The sequence below is a fragment of the Heterocephalus glaber genome, unplaced genomic scaffold (genome assembly GCF_053883595.1).
Source record: "Heterocephalus glaber isolate CG9 unplaced genomic scaffold, H.glaber_assembly_v1.0 deba00000901, whole genome shotgun sequence".
NCBI classification, from domain to species: domain Eukaryota; kingdom Metazoa; phylum Chordata; class Mammalia; order Rodentia; family Bathyergidae; genus Heterocephalus; species Heterocephalus glaber.
Window position 1 is genome coordinate 12,232,226 of NW_028258171.1, and position 24,424 is coordinate 12,256,649.

At 38.7% G+C, this 24,424-nt stretch overlaps 1 protein-coding gene across 23 annotated transcripts in view; it reads right to left on the reverse strand.

Moving 5' to 3' along the window:
- Positions 1-545: 545 nt before the first annotated feature.
- Positions 546-24,424, reverse strand: part of Nin (ninein) — a 98,772-nt gene continuing 74,893 nt past the window's right edge. For 11 of the 23 annotated variants that reach the window (XM_021262409.2, XM_021262400.2, XM_021262452.2 and 8 more), the window contains 10 exons: positions 24,066-24,179; positions 21,272-21,394; positions 20,417-20,530; positions 19,544-19,690; positions 17,715-17,894; positions 16,418-16,567; positions 14,233-14,334; positions 10,356-10,553; positions 6,792-6,905; positions 546-4,451 (listed from right to left, as the gene is read on the reverse strand). In XM_021262409.2, coding sequence (XP_021118068.2) covers positions 4,242-4,451; positions 6,792-6,905; positions 10,356-10,553; positions 14,233-14,334; positions 16,418-16,567; positions 17,715-17,894; positions 19,544-19,690; positions 20,417-20,530; positions 21,272-21,394; positions 24,066-24,179 — 1,452 coding nt within the window. In that variant the 3' untranslated portion in view covers positions 546-4,241. Of the gene's footprint in view, positions 4,452-6,791; positions 6,906-8,156; positions 8,674-10,355; positions 10,554-11,776; positions 11,838-14,232; positions 14,335-16,417; positions 16,568-17,714; positions 17,895-19,543; positions 19,691-20,416; positions 20,531-21,271; positions 21,395-24,065; positions 24,180-24,424 lie in introns of those variants that run through there. The other 12 variants (XR_015450037.1, XR_002396722.2, XM_021262455.2 and 9 more) reach the window with 9 other exon arrangements.

The window sequence follows — 24,424 nt, forward strand, 5'->3', positions numbered from 1 at the left end:
AAATGGAAGTGGGAGGTTGATATAAAAGCTCTGAAAATAAATAAAACAAGGCTCCTGAGTTTCATTTGATCACATCTAAGTTTCAGCATTCAGCATATTATCAATGTGCTTTCAGGTTAGCCTTTTGTGTCTCTGATTGCATGTATCACTCATGAACAGCTAAATAAAGAAAGTCTGAGCCACCCACCCACAAAGATTGCCATGAAATAAAGCCTCCTCTGGAGCATCCAATATCTCAAACAGGGCCTTGCCTGAGGTTAAGTCAGGATTCTTCAGGTAATTATGCACTGCCACAATGTACAGGTACCCTAGAGGGGCTCGTGTGGAAGTCATTGCTTCTTTGCTAGGAATTAAATCCATGCTCTAAATCACAAACACATCACTTGGAGATGCTAAAATACAGATTTTGATTTAGTACTCTGGAGTGCAGTCTGAAATTCTGCATTTGTAGAATGTATTTGGTGCAATATTTTGATTTCACTCTCAAGACTTGATAAACACAGTGAAAGTGTTTATAAATTCTAGGATATATAGAAAACAAGAGGCATAGTTGGAAAATTATTTACATTTAGACTCACATTAAAATCTTTTTCGGATACAATGGCTAAGATGAAATATACAAAGCTAATATAAACACATATACATTATTCTGTATGGGAACCAAATTCTAGAGATGAATGTAGGTGAACTCAGGTTTTCCTTCCCCAAACTAATGTCCCCTTAAATCATGCTGTGATAATGTCTCCCCAAGTAAGAACAAATTTAACTTGTATCATTCAAAAAGGTAAAAAACAAAAAAGCTAACTTTGATGTTATCAAACAATTATCCCTAGGGCACAAAATAAAAATTATTTTTCAGTGCTGAAATGTTCAAATAGGCCCAAACAGGATATATTTTAAATATGAATGCTTTGGTTGTTAGGCTTTGATTTGGTTTTTAGCATTGCTTGTATAATTACATCATTCCAATCAGTCATTCATTACAGGTAATCCATTCAAAACATGGTTGCTTCATACTACAGTATTACAAAGCACTTAGACCTGTCTTGATTGGGAATACCCGACGATAGCAGTGTATTTCTTTTTCTTCACAAAGCAAAATAAAAAGAGAAATTCAAATTACAAATTCATTTTTCACATGTTAAAAAGCCAAAGTCTGACATAAAGCCTTATTCATTTCTTAAAACAAAACGGTTCCTCAAAATAATTCCTGCCCTGGGCATTGGCGCATTTTTGATATACTAGACTTGTAAGAACTCTTCCTATACCCTGAAAGCCCATGACTTCACGATCTATTTATGTAAAATATGCTGCTGGTTGAATATATAACAGTGTATTGAAGCTCTTGGGAAGGGTTCATATTTAAAACAGTTTTCAAGGTCTGGATTTAATAAGAGTTTTAGAAAAATAAATAAAACAAAATACTGTGGTTGGTTCTACCCTTCCTACTTCTCTCCCTTCACAAACTTGAGCTTAAGAGCCCAGACTTTTAAAAAGTGGAAGAAAGTAAAATAGGATAATGGAGGTTTTATCATCCATATTTTCCTCTTCTTGTGTAATATATTATTTCTAAGGTAAATTTGATTTTTTCCTTTAAATGAAGATCTGATCTTACAGGAAAATCTTAAGCTTATTTTAATCTAATAGTAATTATTTAACAAACAGTTCTTTTAATAAAAAATCTGAATTCCTATAAAATATATAACTTGAAGAGTGCCATTTAAGTCTGAAAGCAAAATCTAAACATAATTTAATATCTTCAAAGTATCTTAAAAGCCATAGCTATATTATAAATGGGCAGTTAAACTCCCACTCTAAACTCTCAAAAATAAACTGTTGCACAAATATATAAATTTAAGCTATGTCTGATACTTCTCATGTTGATTTTCTGCCCCCAATTTGTTCATAGGTAAAAGCAACAAACTACCTATTGGCTAAGTTAACTTTCATTTGAGTAGTACTTTAATTTTGGATAAACATAATCTAAATGTCTAGAACTTTCCAAAAAGTCATACTTACATTTATTGTACAGCATTTTATATATAAATAAATACAAATTTATAGGAAACAAATTGACCCATACTTTTCCTAATATAAAAAATAAATATAATAAACGTGATCACATGCTAAGCCAGCTACTTGGGAAATATGCTTTGTGTTCAGTTTCAGTGGTAATAACCATGAGTAACCTGAAGCAATCATTTAAACACACCACAGATGCTTAGTTTTTACCTTGGCCTTGACCTAGGTGTATTCAGAATTTTAAGAAAAAATTTTCTATTAAAGCCAGTGCCATACAAGTAATTGAGTTTACATGGTAGGAATGTGTGTATTGGAGATGAAAGATTTAGAGAAGATGTAATAGCAGATGTCAAATATTTTGAAGAGTAATTATAGGGAAGAATTAAAATTCTTTATCCACGGGATAAGAAGGACATGGAAAAAGTGAAATGTCTCCTTCACCATTATGAACTCCTAGTCCCACGAACGGTAGGGCCTTGTCAGGGACTTGTACAGTGAGGATCCCTGGACTGGCAGCTGGGACTGACAGCAGGGGGTTAGGCCCTGAGGGAGAAAGAAGTTCCTTGATGGAAACTGTTTTGTTGAGACTGAAGTTCAGAAGTTGTAAGACTTCTTAGGCAGTTTGCTTTATCTCGTGTTCCTGCTGATAAAGCAGTATTTGGTTATTCTGTTTATACCTCCTGTAAATAGATGGGTTTGATCTTCCTGGAGTACATCAAAGTGAAATTTTCTGATGTAACTACTACTGTCTTGTGAAAACAAGCAGGTGGATATGATGAGCTTCAGTAGTGTCCTGCATCTTGCAAGTCCACTAATTGCTGGAGGGAGTGGGCTAGAAGTGGCGATTTTAATTGGGAGGAGGCAAGTGGTGTGTTATCCAGTCTAAAATATTCACTGTGTCATAAGTTCTCATCTTGGGAATGGATGGAAAGTCCTATTTTGTACTCCTTTCCCACAAATGGCATGCCGATGCTTATCACAGAAGAAACTCCTGCGATTAGATGTGAGGTATAGGAAGGTAAGAAGCACGGAGATTTTGACCTGTCTTCAACAAACAATAAAAACTCTTCTATATTAGAAGAAATTTTCACCTCTAAGGATCAAGGCCTTTTTCAGACAGTTAAATGCACTAAAATAGAGAAATAAAAATTCTATGGCTGTAAATATATAAAACAAATAAATAAGATCATACAGTTTATACATTCCAAATTCTTAGAGAAGCCCAACAGTAGTTCAGGAAGAGTATAAAGAATTGTTCCCTGAGTTCTTGAGGCATCCTCAAAGGTCAGTCCATGAATTCCAAGACCTTAGACATAGGAAAACCCCCGTGGTCTGCATGTGGCTGTTTACTCCAAAGTGATTCGTTCAATGCTCTCCCTATAGTTCAGATGTTTTAAGAATGTGGCTTTATCCATTTCTTAGAAGACAAGGTCCCAAATGAAACTTCTAAGAGGAGGAAGAAAAAGGCTGTTTAAAGAAAGTAAAGCTTTAACATTAGTTAAGAGTGCACTTGAGTCAATCAGTTCTAAATCTATAATACACCAAGGGTAGTAATACTCAACTATAGTTTAAGTGTATCAGTTCTAAATCTATAACGCATCACGAGTAGTAGTAGGTGTCAGAAGGTAGAGTTCTACAAACTTGGGCTTTCCTGACCTCATTGGTTACCAAGCCCAGTCTTTTCTTATCAGACTCAATTACACTCTACTAATCAATTAAAAAAAATCCCAAACTATGATAACCAGAATGACTTTTCAGTGTTTAAATGTGTAACACCTAAATTTGATTTTAAAATAAAGTTCTTAATAATCATTCTAATCAGGTCTCAAACTTAGAAAATATCCAGACTCTACACAGTTGGTATATAATAGTGATTTCTAAAAAAAAAACACTGAAATGGGATTTTTAAGGTTCTTAAATTGTTTTACATATTTATCTTCTTGGTAGCTACCAGGAGAATACGTAAAAAATAAATTCAGAGCTTTTGAATAAACAGTGAAATATGTGATTGTTGGAATTCCCACAAGAGTCTATTTTAAAAACTAACTATAATGAATGGAGACTCCAATTCTGGTGCTGGCAGACTTAGGCTTAGTTTTAATTTTAAGCCCTTAAAAGGTTTTGTTTGTTTGTTTTTTTAAAGAGAGTTAAGGGAACCTACTGAAATGTTCCACCTATTTCAGCAAAGTGCACATATACAAGTGCATCTTTTGGTGTGGCTATGACCTCAAAGGAGGTGTAGAAGTCAAGGGTGCTGGTGACAGATTCCTGACTATATTACTGAGGCTGGCAATCTTCTCTTCTAGGAGGTAATTTTTCTTCTCTGCTGTTTTCTGTCGCTGTTCAGTCATTTCCAGAGCTTTCAACAACTGAGCATTTTCAACATACAAATCCTTCACCACTGCATCTGCTTTAGTATTCTTGCAGAGCTAGAAACAGAACCAGAAACATCTTGATTCCATTTCTGTAATGATTCTTCTAAGTTTAAGGTCTGACATAAGGACAGTTATTTTATAAAGGCAAAATCAATTCTCTGTTGTATTTTTTATTTTACAGTACAGCTTTAACGTCAGATTTGGCATCAGGATTCCAAGTGGAACAAATCCACTTTTTCCAAGCTGTTTCTTTACATAATATTTGTAGACATTAGTAATAAAAATAACAGACTGCTATTAAAGGTCTCCAAAATGATTTTCCCCACTTAAATAAATTAGGTGTCGTTCCTTGTTTTCTAAAATTAACTATTTTTATAACTTAAATTTTTGAGGTATAAAGTGTGATCTGTGTTAAAGTCTGCTTTTAGCACACGTTTAAGGTTTTCATTCATAACAACTAGTGATTATTGCAAAATTTGGCTCATGAATTATTTATTATTTATTTTTTGGTACTGAGGATCAAACTCGGGACCTTGCGCTTGTGAGGCAGGTAGCAGAACCACTGAGCTAAATCCCCGGCCCTGGCTCATGACTTATAACAAAGATGAGATTTGGGCAGTTTTCTTCAGTTCCTTCTTTTCTGCAGAGGGCCTTGTCTAGAAGGTATATTCCAATCCTGATGGTTAGAATATTTAGTCTAGGTTGGGGTGGGAAGGCTTGTTAGTAGATTTGGGAAACTTTTTCTTTTATTGCTCCTCTTAATATCTTCAATCTCCTTTACCCATATTGTACTTTTAAGCCCTCATTTTATACCTGGATCTAAGCAGAGCCTCTAAAGGAATAAAGGCGTAAGGATAAAGAGCAACTACAGAGAGGCTGCCTGGCATTTCACAGGTCAGTGATAATCCAGATAACAGACAGGTGGAACATACTAACATTTCAGAAACCAGTCCTTTATTGAATTGATCTAATATCGGTTTTCTTTACTTCTACTGTCCCTTTAATTAAACACTTCAATTGCTCTTTATCACAAAAGAATAAAATTCAAACTCTGATGTAGCAAGTGAGGTCCCTTCCTCTCTAGTCTCTTCTCCCAGGATGGCATTACAGTCTGGCAGTGCCCAGTGTTTATAGATCCCCCACCCTACATGTTGTCCTAACTTCTTGATGTTCCCACAACCCAGCACGCCCTTCCTATATTTTTTTTCACCTGATCAATCATCGCTCTATTCTCAGGACTTCATTTAGGGTCCTGCAGGAAGCTTTAACATGTTTACGATAAGGCTGTAATTCATATGTTTTGCTGCCAGGCAGCTTGTACCACCAGTGGTACATGCATGACTGTCCCACTGAGTGGCATGGGATGGGACAGTTGTGCATGTACCTCTGGTGGTTCAAGCTGGTGGGAAAGGGTTGGATCAAGTGTCTTTTTTTCTTGTGTTTCTTTCTACTGAAAATAGAGCCAGCCCTATTTTATTTCATTTTATTTTTGAACCTGTCATCAGGCAAACGCTTGGCACCTTATAGGTGTGCTAGAGTTTAATTCAATATGGGCGAGGATCTTTTTATTTTCTTCATTGCTACTTTTCTAGTACCCAAAACAGGACTTGGGAACATAGTAACACAATGAATGCTTACAGGGTTGAACAGGCAACTGGTCATTAATATTTTCTCCTGTTTATCAAGATAAAGGGCAAAGGAGAATTCTTGTCTGCACCTGGATTTAGATCTTCTCTTGGGATTATCATGCTTTTTAAAAACATTTTATCTAGAAAATCACCACCAGTCTGTTTCCAGAGAACATCTGACATGTTCCTAGGAGGTGGTCTTCCCTGAATCTCTCTTAATGGAATGCCCAACTAACCTCTGAAAACTGAGGCCACATCTGCCACCAGTGCTTACTGGTCAGAAATTTGGACTCTTTTCAAAGCCCATCCTTTCTCGGTCTTATAAGGTGCTTTTTGAGGTTGTCACAAGCTATTGGGCATGGGAAAACTAAAGTTCTACTTTTCACCCCTCCCCTCAATTTTTTGCCGGTATCATTTTTCTATTTGAATGGGCACTGCTTGTCTTGGGCAGAGAAGAGAAAATATGTACATATTCAATTTGGGCCACTGAACCGCATTAGGGATTAGATCTATGTGAGTCACTGTTAGCAAATATGTTTTTAAAATTGTGGATAAACATGTCTTAAAAGAGCATTGGAAAAAATGTACAATACAGAATTCATATTTTGGAGTGGTATGAGGGAGAGTTGATCCTAAGTTCTTCTAGACATTTATGGTAGAATTTGCCTTTATTAGACAACACAAGTTAATGGCAATAGAGGGGTATGAAAATAGAGTTAAAACTGGGACAGGAAGTGGGTAGGCTGAGGGGACTGGGGAGGCTCACTTGTTCTTTGAGCTGATTCACTTTCTCTTGAAGAAGCCTCTTCACTAATTTCAGTTTTTGTTCAACTTCTATCATCCGTTCTTCCATGAGTGTTACCAGTTGTTCCTGGCTTCCCTGTGGAAAGGAAAAAAAGTGTATTATCATTTGAAAATTGTGCCACACTGGAAACACCATAGGCTTATTCTCCCCACAGGACGCCTATAGAAAGAAGCGCTAATGTTTTGCCTTGATAATAAGAAGGATGCATTTCTGATGAAAGGGGTTTTCTGAATACTGCATAGATTGTACATTAGAAAAGTAGCCCTATAGAGAAAGAATCAGAGAGAGAATCTTACCTGTGATTCTATTGTTCCCTGATACAAAGCAAAATTCTTAAGCCCCATAATTGAATACCTGTGTGTACTTCTTCTAGTAAAATGAGTCTCCAAAGCAAATTAAAAGATGGTGATGCGCCTTCCATGGTGACTCGGGTCTTTGCAATACTATGGGGGGTCTCAACAGGACAGACACTGGGTTTAGCTGAGGCTGCCTAATGTTCACACATCTGTTTTTCCTTTGAAATGAGTGAACCTTGTGAGGGTGTCAGAGTGTTTTCTTCTTCATAACTCTCCCTTTGCCAGTACTCTAGTTATCTGCTTCTCAGTCTGTCTTGTCAATGTGAACCTCACATCTGGACTGGAAAGTTAATTTGTCATCAGGGCAGATTGCAAATCAAGAATTTCTCCCCACAGACCACTCCTAGATACAAAGCACAAGGAAGGCAAAGAGCCCTGGCCTCTTCTACTCATCCCACACCAGTGATGGGTTAAGGAATAGTGGGTGTGGAAATCGGTGACCTGGAGAGGTCAGAGTACAACTGACTCTCTTGCTCCCCTCAGTTCACAAAACGTCTACATGAGGAATTCTAATCACAGCCAGTGCTTCAGCGCTTGAAGCATAGCTCAAGTGGTAATGGTTGATGGTTATTCTTAAACAGCTGTACCTCAAGATAAAACACGCAGAATGGTGAAGCAAGTTGAAAGCCTACATTTGCTTGGATATTAAACAGCCCTTAATCTTAAACTATGTGACTAATTTGAAGACAAAAGTTGTAGCAGGCAGAAGTCCAATGCAGAAAGTGAATTTCAATAAACGAAGCCTTTGGACATCTAGCTTTTAAAAAGGCTTATATTTTGAAAAGATATAATGGGATTTTTCTCCCTGCAATGTAGTTTTTATTTCATGAAAAATAAGATAAATTTTCATAAGCAAATAATGAAATTTTTTGGTTTCTACTGTCCTACGAAAATGAAGCAAAACAGAAAACCATAACAGATAATTCTAAGAATATGGAGCATGGCAAAAGAGGAAAAACAAAGGCAGTCATATATTTAAAATTTATTTTATTGTTTCATCAAAATTTTCCATTTTCCTGTCAAAAATTATTATACATCTTATACAAAACCATATAAATAACCCTGATTTTCTTCAAATTCCATATATAAAAGTACTTTTTGTTAAAAATAATTACAACGTATGGAATGAGAAAATATATAGAATACACATCCTTTCAAGCATCTTGAATCTACACTCTTTAAATAATGATTTGTAACAAGCTGAAGTTTGTGAATTTGATGCACAAAACCTGTCATTTCTACCGAAATAAATATGAGACATAATACTGCAAAGGCTTCGGTAAAAATAAGGATGGAATCCCTGCACACAGCGCTTGGCTCCCAGGTGTCTCAGCTCATGTCTCTGTGTGCCTGTGTGCTGTGTGTGTGTGTATGTGAGCCTCTGAGTCTGCCATGGGACCAGTGCCGTCCATAGCAGCCCCGTGTCACAGGTGCCCAATCCTTCTGTAGGAATCTGCATGCACTGCTCGCTGCTCCGGTAGCAAAGCCTAGAGAAAGAAGGCAAGTGGAACACTTCACCCTGATGCCAAGAGGACAGGGCTTTAGGGGAGTTAGGGAAGTCAACTTCACACACGACAATGCAAACAGTTTTTAAAAGTGCACGCATTATGACACTACATAGGCAAGCAAAGTGACACGGAGGCAGGAGACGCTACATCACTGCACACCCAGACGACATGCACATTCTGTCAGTACTCCACATCCTTCACACTCATGTTAGCTCAGTAGCTAGAGCCTGGGGTGGTATTCTAGTGCAAGTATTAAGCAGTCCACCCTCTTTTTGCCAGAGGTATTTCTTTCTCTTTTTGTTTAAGAATATTAACTGAAGTAATTGAGTGAAAGGACAGATTTTATTTTTAAACATTGGTGGGCAGACTGGGAAGAGCATGCTTTGAATGAAAACAGTGTGTATGGGAGAGCAAGGAACACAGAGTCTTGGCCAGATAACTGGGTTTCAAAGATCGATCAGAAACTGCCATCAAGGTTCTATAGTTCAATTCTGTAATGTGGAGCTGAAGCATCTAATATTCTACCACTGTGATTTTAATTCAAAAATTTAATTTTGATACTGGGAAGGTACTGTGGTGTGTAGAAAAGCTTCCAAAAATGAGGATTTTAAAACAAATAAGAAAAAAGACTTTTTCAAAGTTTTGTTAAGAATAGGTGGCAGAAGAAATATACGTCACAGCAAAGCATAGCTACATACTAGCAGAAGAGGAAAACGGATAAATTTAGTGCTAAAATGATTTTGCAAAGCCACTCTGAGGGGATTAAGAAAGAACTGGGAAATTCCTAATCAATATAACTGAGAGGTAAGCACAAGTACATCGATACTAGGAAGAACTGACTTGGAATTCCACAAAGAAGTATTTTTTAGTTTTTATTCCTAATTTTGAATTAACGAAATGGGAAAAACTAGAGAGTTATGAAACCTCTGTAGGATAATTGTGAATGAAGCACTGAAGAAAAATAACTTTGAAAACCTAGGTAATGTAAGATTACATCCGGTAGCCAAGTTGGGATAATGCTAATTTATTTATTTATTTATTTATTTTTGGTACCGGGGATCAAACTCAGGTCCTTGCACTTGTGCAGCAGGTGGCGAAACCACTGAGCTAAATCCCTGACCCGGATAATGCTAATTCAAAGGCAATGGGGAGATCTTTATTTTATTCAATAGCTTTTCATACTATATTAGTCAAACAACTAAGCATACACTACTGACTACACAGGTAAGAAAGTCCCCATTTGTAAGTTCCATAGAAGTTGGCTGGTCCCACCCCTCTGGCACAGGAAAACACAGGATGTTGTGTTGTTAGTGCATATCCCAAGTTCCATATGAGTTTTCTAATATTTGTGGCACGAGATGAGACCATTAGGCCAATAGTGCATTATGTTCCAGTCATTGCGGTACTTTGTCATCAACTACCAGTGTGCAAAGGAGATCAGAATATCTTATGACCCAGCCTAGAAACTGAGAGCTCAGAGCAGCACTGCAAAAACCAAACCCAAACCCAGCACTGCAGTTCTGTGTGTGTGTGTGTGTGTGTGTGTGTGTGTGTAGAACACAAGGGAAGGTGACTTAGGTTCTTTACCCTCACCTTTCAGATAAAGGTAAAATGAATGAGATGAGCTGAGTTGACCGCTCAAAGAACAGAGCGCCTCCTACCTGTGGCATGTTGGTGTCAGAGGCCCTGTTGTCAAGTTCCTCCTGCAGGTGCTGGTTTCTCCTTTCCGCCTGCAGCAGCTGGTGTTGAAGCTGGAGAAACTGCTCCCTGGGGACCACCGGGCAGGCTTGCTGCTGGAGCGGCTGCAGGTCCCAAGGAGGGGACGGGCTAAGCATCACAGTGGACCTCGGATGCTGCATCTGCAGGACAAGGGCAAAGGTCTGGTTAGCAGCAGCTCCCTTCAGTCCACAGCAGGGAGTAGTGAAGTCTAGGACTTAGCTACTGGCCTCGTACCAACCGGTAACTTGGAAACAGGGCGGCACATGGCCCCAGGTGAGAGGTAATGGGAAGAACCATTTTGCTTGGATGATAATGAATAAGTAGGCTTTCTGAAAAGTTTTAGAATTAAAAAATGTACTTCCTTGAGTGGCTATAAGGGCATCAGTGCATAATATGCAGTACATAGTACATCTGAATTCTGATTTCTAGGCTAGAACATTTACCTTCTTCCCCTTTAAAAACTGGGGTTCTAGTAGGGAAATTGGGAGAAGTGGTTACGTTCTAGGATTTTCCACTATACTTACCACTCAAAGAGTCTTAAAGACAAATGTTCAATGGTTACATATTTTCCAACCCCAGGTTAGCAAAATTTTGGGGGGGAACAATTTCATCTTGCACTTAAGACTATTTTAACCCATTTTAGTTTATTGGTGAGGAGTTATACCCTTAACACAGTAAGACAGGCAATTTCTGGAGCATAAGACAATATCCTAAAATATCTGGGATCTGGAGTACATGGGATAGAAGGATTTGTTCAAGACAATGAGGAAAAGGTGTATCAACATGCCAATCACATGTAGGGAGAGGAAAAGATGAGAATACACTACATTTTGGCCAATGACCATGCCACCTCACATCTGTCAGCACGTTCAGCAGACACAGGGCTCTGTGGAAGGCATGCAGGGAACATGAGCAAATCCAAAACCCGAGAGGACGCGCCTCTGGGCTTGAAGCAAGGGGAAAAGGCCTTCTCAGACTCAATGATAATTAAATGTTACCACAAAACTTCAAAGCCACTATCCATTTCCTTAGATCTTCATTTCTGAAGTGGATCATTATTCACTTTGAAATTCTTTTAGTTGTAGATTCAAAAAATCTCCCACTTTATTTTCATGAATAAAGAAAATACAGTATTAGGATCCCATGACTTTATAGCAGTGGGATAATGTTTTTCATATATAATGCTTTAAATACTGAGGAAAATCCTAATGGAGACATATTCCACAGTGAAAGCAAAATGAAAACGAAAATGAATACTGGCTCTTTAGTACTTAAGTATTACAGCCATAGAAATGGTTACATGAACAAAAAGTTTAATGAGATGGCCCATGCTGTGAAATTCCATTGGAAGAGAATGTTCTACCTTCACACACTATCTCAGGCAGAGAACCGCACCCTTCTCTGCTACTTCCAACCACTGAGTTCTAGGTACAGGTTAGCCACAGACAAAACAAAAACACACAAAAGAAAATTTCAGGAGTTAGAGAAAGAGGAAGACAAGTGAGTTATAAACAGAAACAACAGTACCATTTGGATATATTTATATACATGAACAAAAGCATACTAAGGGCCGACATTTACAACCCTAATTCTACTACTGTTTCTCCACCTGCTGTGATCTGCTGGGTTTGTGAGCTTGCCTCCTTTACTTGTACCCATCCCAATATAATTAGATGATTCCGGTCCAGTATGGAATGGACCTGACGTTAACATCCCTTGCCCCTTGCAGATCAGAATGTCCTAGAAGCTTTTCTCTAGTTCCAAAGGTTCGGATGTAGGAACATCTCCCCGCTTGTTCATGGGCCCTCACCCCCGGCAGGTGAGAATCCTTGCCAGATAGGAATATACCCATCCCTCAGGTGAGTTGGCATACCAAGGATGGGGTGAAAACTACTCTATAGTCCATAAACTAGCTTAATCTGTAGATATCATACTATAAAGAATCCAGTTTATAAGGCCAGCAGGAGGAATGGTTAATGCTTAATAGAGTTTCTGTGTGGAGTGATGAAAAGGCTTTGGAAATGATGTATTAATACCACTGAATTTTAAACTCACTAACAGTTAAAATCTCATGTTATATGTCATATAAATATTTACCATCTTTTAAAAATAACATACCCACGGCTGGGGATTTAGCTCAGTGGAGCTGTGCCTGCCTGGCAAGCGCAAGGTCCTGAGTTCAATTCCTCGTACAAAAAACCAAAACAAACCAACAAAAAATACCCCAAATCATTAAATTGTATACTTTAAATATATGAACTGTTGAGAGGGAGAGAGAGAGAGAAAAGTCCAATCTGTATAAATCTATAGTTAATAGCTCTGTCTTATTTCCAAATTAAAGTCTTATTAGGACAGTATATGAAATATTCTTTTCAGTGTTTAAATAGAAAATTCATGCTTTTTTCCTTATTCAGTTCCAGTGCCAAGGACACTAAATTTTCCTTGTCTATTAGCAAATATTTACAACTAGATCAAGGGGGAAATGACATGGGGGAATTGCTGATGAGGGCTAACTATAAATGGGGTTCGGGAGAGCAGGTGAAGAGCCAGCCTATTGGCAGGGTACCCAGCGGGAATTAAGTATAGCCTGCTTCATTTCAATTTGTTGCTAGACATGTTGGGCTTAGCTTCGGGTACCTTACTCATTAGAGTATATAATTATTTCATCAGGAAAGCATATCGACATCTAAGCACAGCCTGCAGCTCAAGATTTTGAATGCATTTATTATAGGCTGTCGGAAAACACGATTTGGATTGCACTATTTATAGTTTCAGTAATCTCCCCATTTGTGGATAAATCAGAGAATATAAAATTGCCAGAAACCTTTGGTGGTTATTTAAATGTCAACATGATACACTTGTCCACTGCACATTTTAAAATCGTGTATTACTTTTTAAAGTTACCTTGGCTTGTATCCAGTTTTATAAAAAAAATTTAAATATTTTTTTCTTTCCTATAATTCTGGCTTACAAGTCTTTGTATACATTGTAGTTTTTAAGAATACAAAGACATTTTCTGTCCATGATTCTTTATCATACGTAAGTTTTACAATTCACAAAATGTTGCATTGATTATATTTTCATTTACTAAAAGCAAAACATCTCAAGGAAATTTTTACTTATCAAGGAAGGTTTTAAGTTGTTTTATATTTTATAAAGACATATATTATGTCCTACAACGTACTCAGAAATCAGGCTGGTAGATTGGGACACAACATCCAAGCTTGTGAGTTTTCCGGTTCATTATCTATTTATCAGATGTACCCTGCACAAGGCAGTGCTGAGTCACACACCTTCCTCCTCCTGGCTTGTTAGTCATGCTAGAACTCAAACCCAGGTCCCACACTTGCTCTGCAAGTGCTCCACCGCTGCACTACAACAGCAGCTCTTGAAACTAAAACTTCAAAATGCCAATGTGTGCATTTCCTAACTGAAGGGGTTGTCAGAGAGTGATTTTGTGATCTCTCTGAAACACTGCAATACGGAGGTCTCAGGACACCATTAAAGACAATGACGGCAAGAGAGCTCTGGGCCTCTTGAACCGCATCAGTAGAGTCCCTGTCACTTGTATCCATTGAGAGACAGGTCTTTGTATATTAGATCACATTATTCCTTCCTCTGCAAAACAGTATGGAGTCCTGTAACAGTGTAAGCAAAAGTGACTGTTAAATTTGGTAAAATAGGCCAAAGAATGCAGGTTGGCAGGTACTCAGGTTTTTACAACAGGAATTCAATGCCATGTCTAGTCTCTCCTAATGAATGTCTCATTCGTGGATTAAAATATTCTTCATAGTGAAGGCCTTTTGCTTAAATACTTACCTCCACTAGCTGCTCATCCAGTTTCACTTGTTTCTTTTTCAGGCCTTCATTTTCCAAATGAATTGTTTCTAATTCTTGTTCAAGGGCATTCATCTGACTGACCTATTAAAAAACAAAATTCCTTAAGAGAAAAACACCCAGCTTGTTCTACTATTCAAATATCTCTATTCTTGAAAGAAAGCCAAGAAAATTCAGCAATACAAAGGATAAACAATGCAGTGCTATTTAAGTAATCCAGTTTTAATCACCACTTCTTACATAGCAGATTCTTTCAGGCAGTTAGCTGACTTCTAAACTTTGATGCCACCCCCTGTAAAAAAACACAAGACAATCCTACAACACAGTATCCATGCTTACGTGTGTCTGTGTGCACAGCTGTAACTACATATCACCGAAAGAAAATGCTTATGAAAGACTTTTTACCATGAGTCATAAACTGCTATTTTGTAGTGTATTAATTAAAATTGCTATTTTTCACTAAATTGATTTAATGATCCTCTAGTACTGGATCTCAGGGGATAAATTTCTTGAGAGTACTTAGGTTGAGATTTATGTAACACTTTTTTTTTTCAGTTTTAAAGATGAAATTTCAAGATTTTTATGGAATCCTCTTTACTACATTTTTGGAATTCTCTTTACTACAGGAAGAATCTAATGAGTTCCAAGTTATTGGTATTCCGTATATTGCTAAATAGAAACCATGACACTACTGCAAAAGGCTAATTTTTGCTTCTATCAAAAAGAGCTGAGGGGCTGGGGATTTAGCTCAGTGGTGCTGCCTGCCTCACAAGTGCAAGGTCCTGAGTTCGATCCCCCGATCCCCCGGACCAAAAAAAAAAAAAAAAAGCTGAAGAGAGCAGCAAGATTTGTTAAGCAGAAATGGAATATTTCCAGGTTCATTTAAAATTCATTGTTATTTAAAAACCTCTCTGCTGGGAATTTAGCTCAGTGCCACCATGCCTGCCTTGCAAGCACAAGGTCCTGAGTTCATTCCCTGCTACCAAAAATAGTCTCATAAGACTTTTCCTGTGGTGAACAGCTAAGGGACTTGCTTTGACAAGTTTGCTTCAAAAGAACTGAAATTATTATTATTTTTGGTATCGGGGATTGAACTTGGGTCCTTGTGCCTTCGGGGCAGGCAGCAGAACCACTAAGCTAAATCCCCAGCCCAGGAACTGAAATTAAATGACATTTCATCTTAGATCACCACCAGCCTTCTCACTGCAAACGGTCATAACTTTTGCAAATTATAGAAAAATATAAATACTTTATAACAAAACTAATATTGTTCATTCTCCAGGATTTTTAAATCATATATTTGAGAAGAGAAACGTAATAGTGAAAACTTTGATCTTTGGCTCAGGGAAGAAAACAAGTAACCAACAATCCTCAGGTTTTGGGTTTCATGGTCTGAACCCTCACTCCATGAGACAAGGCACAGAAAGCAAATGGAACTGTGCTACTGGGGTTTAACCAAGAGGTACTCAGCTCCAAGACGGCCCCCAGGGATCGCCACCTCCTGGGTTACTCTGTGTACAAACAGCCCACAGTAGAAAGCATGGTGTGTGATTTCTAACGATATGTTTTGAAAGGCCCTAGAGCTTGCATCTTGGTATTTTGAGCTTGGGTGTCCGTCCAGGAAGTAAGAAGCTGTGGTCTCAGGCCATTAGCTAGCATGAAACAGAAGCCTCTTGCTAAGTCCTAGGAGTGAGCCTGGAATGTGGATCCTCTGGTTTCAGCAAAGCCTTCAGGGAACCACAGCCCTGGACAACATCATAAGAGCCCAGAGTCAGCCCACGCAGCTAAGCTGCTTCCGAATTCCAACGCACGGAAACTGCTAGGCAACTTGTGTTATTTTGTTACACAGCAACACATAACTAATACAGTACATAACAGGATGTTTCTGATATGCAGACTACATATATTTTGCCAACTTGTAAAGTCTTATAAAGTTAAGATGATTAACTGTCTTCCCTGTGAAAGCCTCAAACATTGTTCTTTCTCAACCATTATTCAATCAAAAAGAACTATGATACTGTTTTGACAAGACTACAGAGGCATAAAGAGATATAAGAACCAAAATATGCCATGGAATCACTTCCTTAGAATCATGCAGGGTGAGAAACACACTCTACGAAGTGTTCTGGTCACAACACAGACATGATATATAATCTCAAAAACTCACCTTCCTATGAGCGGGAGATGGTTCTTTTTGAAACTGTTCACACTCTCTCTTTAAATTCAACTTTTCTTGCTCTGTAGGTTTCACAGTACCTGATGGGTTTAAAAGTTTTTGGTGCTTAAGGGGAAGAAGGCTGGATTCCAGCTGACGGACCTAGCAAAAACAAATTATAAACAAATGCTTATGTAATCAGCCAGCCAGGAAAAATAAACACAGGAAAAGTTCTTATTTAGCACTTGGGTCCAGTGGTATTAAAAACTCTTAGCTAGGCATGGTGGTGCATGCCTGCAGACCCAGCTACTAGGAAGACTTAATCAGACTAGGGAGACACTTGAGCTCAGGAGTTAAGGATCAGCCTAGGCAGCATAGTGAGACCCATTTCAAAAACAAGAACGACAACAAAAGACCTTTAAGTCCAGCCCGCCAATTCTGGAAGCCTACTTTTCTGGATTTCTGAAGATCCTTCCTAGGTAAATCGGTGAGGTCTACAAGCCCAATAATGAGGATAAGACAGGGAAGAGGGGAATTCTGGGTCTACTGAGTTGACAGAGTGTGGTGTGATTGCCAAGGAAGTGAACACAGCAGCCCGCAGCCCTTCAGCTCTTGCCTGAGCATAACTCTTAGGAGTGAATGAGGTGACAGTCTCATAGGCTCTGTATCAAACTGCTTGCAACTGAAATCTGCATTTGCTAAGTTCCGTGAGGATGGGACTGTGTCTTGCCACCCCCCGCCCCCAGTGTCAGTGACAGCACAGGATCTGCACAGTGTCCTAAATTCAGAGTTCCTCTTCAGTAGAGGTGCCAGAGCACTGGTTAAATACAAATGGTCAACCATGTAGCAGAGGTAAAGATCTGAAGCACCACTTTGATGGTTAGAAAAGATGAGCTTTAAAAATCATTCTAACCTTGAAATGCTGAGTCTTTAAAATGGTGCACTTTTTCTCCTAGAAGGAGGGAGTTAGACCCGAAAGATCTGAGTTTAATTCTGCCATTTTTGTAACTCCTGATCTGGGCAGCTAGCCAATCTGAATGAGGAATATGTGGTTAACGCCATTTCTATGGGTATGTTTTTGATGCATTATAATCACAGATTTAATACAGAGCTGCTTGCAGAAACTGAAAAATATTTTATAAACATATCAGGGTAAAATTACATGCAAGTAAATGATAAATTATACATTCTCCTGCTATAGCAGGATACTCAAATCTGTACCCTAGTAGCTTTCAGTCACAGCAAACCTTCATTTTCCCATCACACTAATTATTTCAACCGTGCCTCCCACTGCAGCCTTTCCTGTTACCTTCTCCCTGGAGTGCGAGAGCTCTGTTTTGGTGTTCTGCACCACGCTCTGCAGCCTCTCATTCTCCTGCCAGAGCAGTTGCTGCTCCTCATTCATCAGGTGACCCGGCTTTTCCCAAGACAGCTGTTTCTGCTGGCTCTGGGGCCCTGCCTGATGCGTGGCTGTTTCTGAGGCCCAGTTCTTAAGAGAGAATCACAGTTAAGCCTTCGAAACACACTGATGGGCAATTTGTTTAGAGAAAGGTGCCCTATTTACCTAGCGACAATTCGGGGGTTTTTTGTTTTTTTTTTTTTGTACCGGGGATCAAACTTGGGTCCTTGTGCTTGAGCACCAGGCAGCAAAACCACTGAGCTAAATCCCTGGCCCTATTCGGGGTTTTTTAAAGTACTTATTTGTAAGTACATAATGAGTACGTTCATGGTGAGGAATTAATATATAAACATAACACAATGACAATCCCTAGTAAACCTTTACTTTTGCCTTCAAATGTGTACGTATTCATAGATAGGAATTAAACAATACTTTTGGAATTTGGTTTCTTTAAAAAAGGCTTGGAAGTTCTAGATTTAACGTGCTGTTTGACAAAACAGCCCAGGTAAGTTCAACGGCAAATGACTGAAGGACAAATTCCAGTTCTCTAAAGGATGCAAGGGCGGTTGGTGGCTTAAATGCTGCCCTGTTCTCAGGAAGCTATCTTTGAACCCAGAAATGCAGCACTCTTCTGATTACCAGAGGACTCTGAAAGGTGCTGCTGACCTGAAGGCTCGCAGGCCGAACTCTATTTTTGTTTTCACATATGCAATCATATCCCTTTTTAGAATTCAAAGCACATATTATCCACATAATTGAGACCTAGGTTCAGGAATATACTTTATGTTACCAGGATGGTGTTTTTTTTAATCCTAAAAATAACTTTAAAAAAAAAGGTAACACAACTAGATGAAACTCCTTCCTTTTAAGCCAAGCATGAAAAAAAGGTACAATCTCATTTTGAGAAAAATGTCACCCCAGAAGAAAATTTTTAAATTAGAAATGTCGTCATTTTAAAAATACCACCAAGAGAGGGAAAAAAAACCAGATTTCTACTTCTATTACAGGACAAAAATCTTAGCATCTACCGTAACATTCATAATATTAGATTTAATTTATCTGCACACAGATTAAGGAGCATTGTGATATCTTAAGATGAGACACACTTTCTAACAGCACCAAAATGTGCCAGCCAGCTGACGCCTTACCCAGCTCTTCCTGGACTTTCTAGTCTCATAGCTAGAAGCTCCTAAGTTCAATACTATTGTTTTAATGCCACAGTTTTTCTTTTCAGCACAAGTTTTAGTTTTTTGCAGTGTGTGTGTGTGGTTCCTAGATTAATTTCTTGCAATGTTTTATTTGCCTTAATTTTTAGGGTCACATGAATGTTCTTAAAGTTTGAAAATATTTTAGTTTGATTACTGAGAAACTCAACTCAGCCATGATCTTTTCAACTTGTTCAATACCCAAAATGACCTCTTTGGTGTAACTATAGTTACAATGATATGAAGTCCAGAAACAAGTTTCCCTAACCTGTGGTGGCAGAGGGTACAAAAAATGGGTTCCCTGAGGTTAGCAACTGGAAGGGACACCAGAAAGCAGAGTGGGAGATAGAAATGACCCAAGTGGTGGTGACACAAACACACAAAAGGACACCTTTACATTTTATATACATATAATATATACACAATATATATTCTTTCCTTTATACATACATAAATGTAAAACTGATCAAATCAGACTAAAAACTTATGTACTTTGTCATAACTTACAATTTAATAAAACAAAAAATAAATCACCTTGTCATTAGCATTCTGAAGGTGTTTTTGTAAAGATATTACTTCTTGTTTTAAAGCTTCCTTCTCCTGCTGAGTCCCTCGAAGGTCAGATTTGACTCGGGACATTTGAAGGTTGATATTCTGCAGCGTATCTTCTAGATCCCGAACCTGCATCATAAGAACAATCTTACCTTGCTACACAAAACCACGAGCACGTCCATCAATGAATAAACAAAGATAAGACAACTCTGAGGTCTTTTCTGGTTGTTTACTATGTCCAGTTCTCTTCTCAGTAGCCCAGTGGAAACCCAGGATATTATATATATTTGTAGGATGTTAAATCATATTTAGGAAAATGATAAGCTACGCTTGGGGCAAGGTATTGTTGATAGTTATCTGGTAGATTCAAATGATATCTGAGAGAACTAAAAGTGTCACCCAAGAAAAAGAAGGTCTCATTTGTAGACTCTGGTAGAAACTATGCTTTAGCCTGGAAGTTGGTTTTTAAAGGACTTCTTAGTTGAAAATAATGCATACTTGTAGAATCTTACTTCACATTAATATCTTAAATAGATTTCAATAAAAATTTAAATTTATAAAAGGAATATTGATAAAGATCTTTAACGGGGCATGAACCTACTTTAGACACACTATTTCTACTAATTTGTATATATTATACTCAAGTTTTTATAATAATCTCAACTAGTGACCTTTTCAGGAAATATTCTTTATATTATTTTGCCACACTCTAAACATGCGTCAAATTAGGTCCTATGGAATCATTCTGAGTCTTTTGAAGCCACTCCCACCTGGACTGTTGTTTGCTCTAAGGTATCCGGTAGAAGATGGAGGAAAATAGTGCGGAGATGGAACAAGAACTGTCCACACACATACCTTTTCTTGCGACTCTGCCAGCTGTGACTTTAGGGTCTCATTCTGGTGCTCCCAAGATTTCTGTTCCTGCTTCATGGCAGCCATTTTGTGCTCTAAATGCCTTGTTTTTGCCAACTGTTTTAGGAAGAGAAGAAAAAAGGGCAGTTTTACAAACATATCTAGCCTCAATGTATAGGCCTCCACTAACATATCAAGAAAAAATACCATGTATTTATATGGCAGCACAGGGGAAAATGAAATTTCAATTTTTTTTTTCCCAGTACCAGGGATCAAACTCAGGACCTTGCACTTGTGAGCCAGGCACAGTGCCACTGAGCTAAATCCCCAGCCAGGTAAAATAAAGTAGTTTTCCTGGGTCTCTTAATTTTGAGCAGTCTCTTTCTTTTTTGGACATTTATAGTTTTCCCCCTCACTGACTCATATTTTGAGGGTGGGAAATGATGAACTGGAAAGAAAATTAGAAATTTCAAGACTGTATCATAACAGAAAAATATAAAATGCCCACAAGGCAGGTGGGGGGAAAAGCAGTGGTTTTGGATCTGCTAGGGAAAATACAAAAAGAAAAAGTGTGTGTCTATGAAATAAATCTTAGATTATTAAAAATAATATGTAGAATATATAATACACACACACATATGTATGTATATGTATGGGGGGCTGAGAGGCATCCTGCCATATTAAAATGAGACCTGTCACAGCCTTGGCTTCATGAGACCTAGGGTCACACAATGCCACCTGAAATCTGAAATGCTGTTCCAGGAAGCTGGGACGATCAGGCTAACACAGGCACCCGTGGACTACTGTCCAGGCTGGTACCACGCCACGACGGTGGAGAAATCTTACTACTTGTACTACCTCTTCCACGCAGCTATTTAGTTCTTCACTTAGAGCTTCTTTTTCTTTCAGCAGTCTTTCGTTGTAACTTAGAACACTAGAAATTTTTTGCTGGAAGTCTGAGAGGTCAGGACACCTGTGCAGCTGTAAGAGATACACAAATGAGCTCTCCATGGCCTCATGCCTGTATTTACAGAGAGGTACAGTATTTATAAACAGCACATTTCCATGGCTGCTGAGATTTCCCTATCTGGATATTTCAGAGGACCTATAAACTCTACAGACTAGAATTAACTTTAACAAACTCTTTCCCTCTGGCTTCTCTCTGTGCAGATGGACACAGAAAGACATCGTTAATGAGGATCCTAGCTTTCCACTTAACCTTCAGGGTAGAATGACACACTGACATTGTGCCACCAATCTAACCTGCGCACATTGCATTTTCATCATGCTTTTTAAACTAGAAAAATCTCCTCAAAAAATCTCAGTCAAGACTAAAATTGGCAGGAGCCACATACAAGGTAACAGCACGAGGGCAAGGACAAGGGTAAAGCAGTGTTTTTCAGTTTGTTCCATGTGCCCTTCCTTGGAAGGTGCCTAAGTTGATTGCTGGTGGGGACATGCTGGCTTCCTCCACTCTACTGCAGGGGATCATGGCAAAGCAGATGGTTTTTGTTCCTTTTCAGCATCAAGTACTGGTACTACTGGAAATCTTGGACTCAGTAATTGTTGGGGGAGGTGGCTGTCCTGTATATTATAGGATGTCTCACATCATCTCTGGCTTTACCCACTAGATGCCAGTAATATTACCACCCCCATTTATGAAAACCAAAAATGTCCTGGGGTCGGGAGCAATCCTCACTCCCCAACCCTATTGAGAACCACTGCTTTAAAGAAGCTGTTTCTTACACTGTGCAACCCTTTCTCATAGTTCATGAAAGTTTTAACTTTCTTCCCTTGCACTTAACCTTCACATCTTCAATTCTTATCATTATGATATGGCCATCTTTCTACTTCCTACCTGAAATTCTTTTACATTTTGCTTTAGAAATAGGACAAAATAGTTTACCAGCTGAATCTTGTCTCCAACTGCAATAAATCCAACATATCTACAAATCTGAACAAATCAGAGGCTACAGGAAAATGTATTTTGAAGGAACTGACATTGGTATAAGGAATGCCCTCCTCTACCCACTACACTGCCAACCCTGTAAGAAAGCTTGTCACCAATTTGGGGGGTCTACTGAATGGCTATGCAACTTTGCACATGCTGTTTGTGTTTCTTTTCAGTTCAATAGGTAGCACAGTGATACCATAAGTCATGGTATAACACGGAGTAGCACTCATGAGAGGCCAAGCTGCATGATAACAATGATGGGCTGTCACTACCTTACTCAAGTGTCCTGGTGCCCGATGAAGCAACTTCCTACCTGAGCCAGGCAAATCTCACTGTTCTTCCATCTCACTGTCTATACCAACGCCTCTAAAAAATATGTAACAAAATGTGCTGCATGATGTTCTCATCATGTTACTTCTCTCCCAATTCCACTCTTTTCCTTCTCTTCTCTAGCTTAGCAATGTTACAAAGAACCCACTTCCCATGCTATGTTTTGGGAACTTGTTACTGTCTCCAAGACTGAACAACAGACTTTCAAAATGTATGGGAGAAAGGCTGGCCAAGTTAATTTAGCATAAAGCTAGTAATGACAGCTTTGGGATACTCAGGTACCACAGAAAGGTCCTGTGAGTTTTAACTTCTGGCATGCTTGTGTGGGACAGTTTCTCTAGTTACAGCAGAATTTGACTAAGGTTCTTATAAAGCACCTGCTGGGTGTCAGGACTGTATGGGGCATCACCAGAGACACATTTTATAATCCTATTAGGTAAAGCAAGATTTACATGAGTCAATTAGAGATCAACACAAACAAACTAGATTCAATGTTTTAGCATTCAGGACAAGAACACATTCATGCTTACAGGCCGGACAGATTTAAGAACAAATATTTTATAATCTAAGGGTTTAAAGATGCCATAATTTGTGTGTGGGTGGGTGGGTGGGGTACTGGGGATTGAACCTAAGCCTTACCACTGACCCACATACGCAGCCTTCTTTAAAAAAAAATATTTTGAGACAGGGTCTTGCTAAGTTGCCCAGGCTACACTCCAACTTTTGATCCTCCAGCCTCAGCCTCCCACGCTGCATGGATTACAAGCACGCAGCAACCACCAGGCTCAGCTAGGGTGCCATTCTATTAAAGTAGTCTGAGGATGGAGTAAGTGAATAAAATGGAACTAAATTCTACAAATCAGTGTTGTTCCAACTGAAAGACTCCTTCCTGTACATAATGAAAAGAATAGAGTAAGACAGTGTTTAGGGCATAATTTTGTACTCCTTTATACTTAAAATTAAGCCTTTCTTTGGAACTCTGAAAGCCACATTTGTGAGAGTAGATCCCTGACAGTGCTGTGGAGTATATTCTGCTTATGTCAGATGCTTCAAACTTGCTACCAGGAGGAAGTTTAGTTACTTTATCACCTGGCTGGGAGAAAGAACAACAAATTTCTTGAAGTAGTTGGGATTCATTTATAGTAACGGATTTTAGAATCTATAACTCAAGTTATAGAACTATAGAACAAAATATGGAGAATTTGCAAGGGAAGCCTTTGTAAATAGACTTGTACTTCAAGTCCTCAACTTTTCTAAGCACTAAGGTGGTTGACAGGACTTGAGCCACAGGACATTAGGTGGCCAGAAACATCAGACCATCAGCTCTGTGTTGCTCCATGAGCCCCCTGAAAGAGCAAGCAGCCTTACTTGTTTCGTTTTCTCCAGTTCATCTTTGAGAAGGAGGTTTTCCTGCTCCACAACGTGGGTCTGTATTTTCACCTGAGAAAGTTCTGCTTCCAGAGAAGACACCAAAGTGGAAGACTAAGAAGAAAATAAAAAAGTCAGAGAACAGACATATTCACACAGGCCGGAGGAACTGACTAGGTACACAAAGGTAACATTACAGAAACAGTAATACTGATTCAACAACAGCTGTTTTATGACCATTTATCCTGTTCCATGGGTTTCCCCACTGTTATCTCTTGTGTGTGTGTGTGATACCAGGGATCGAACTCAGGACCTTGCGTTTGCAAGGCAGGCAACAGCACCACTGAGCAACATCCCCG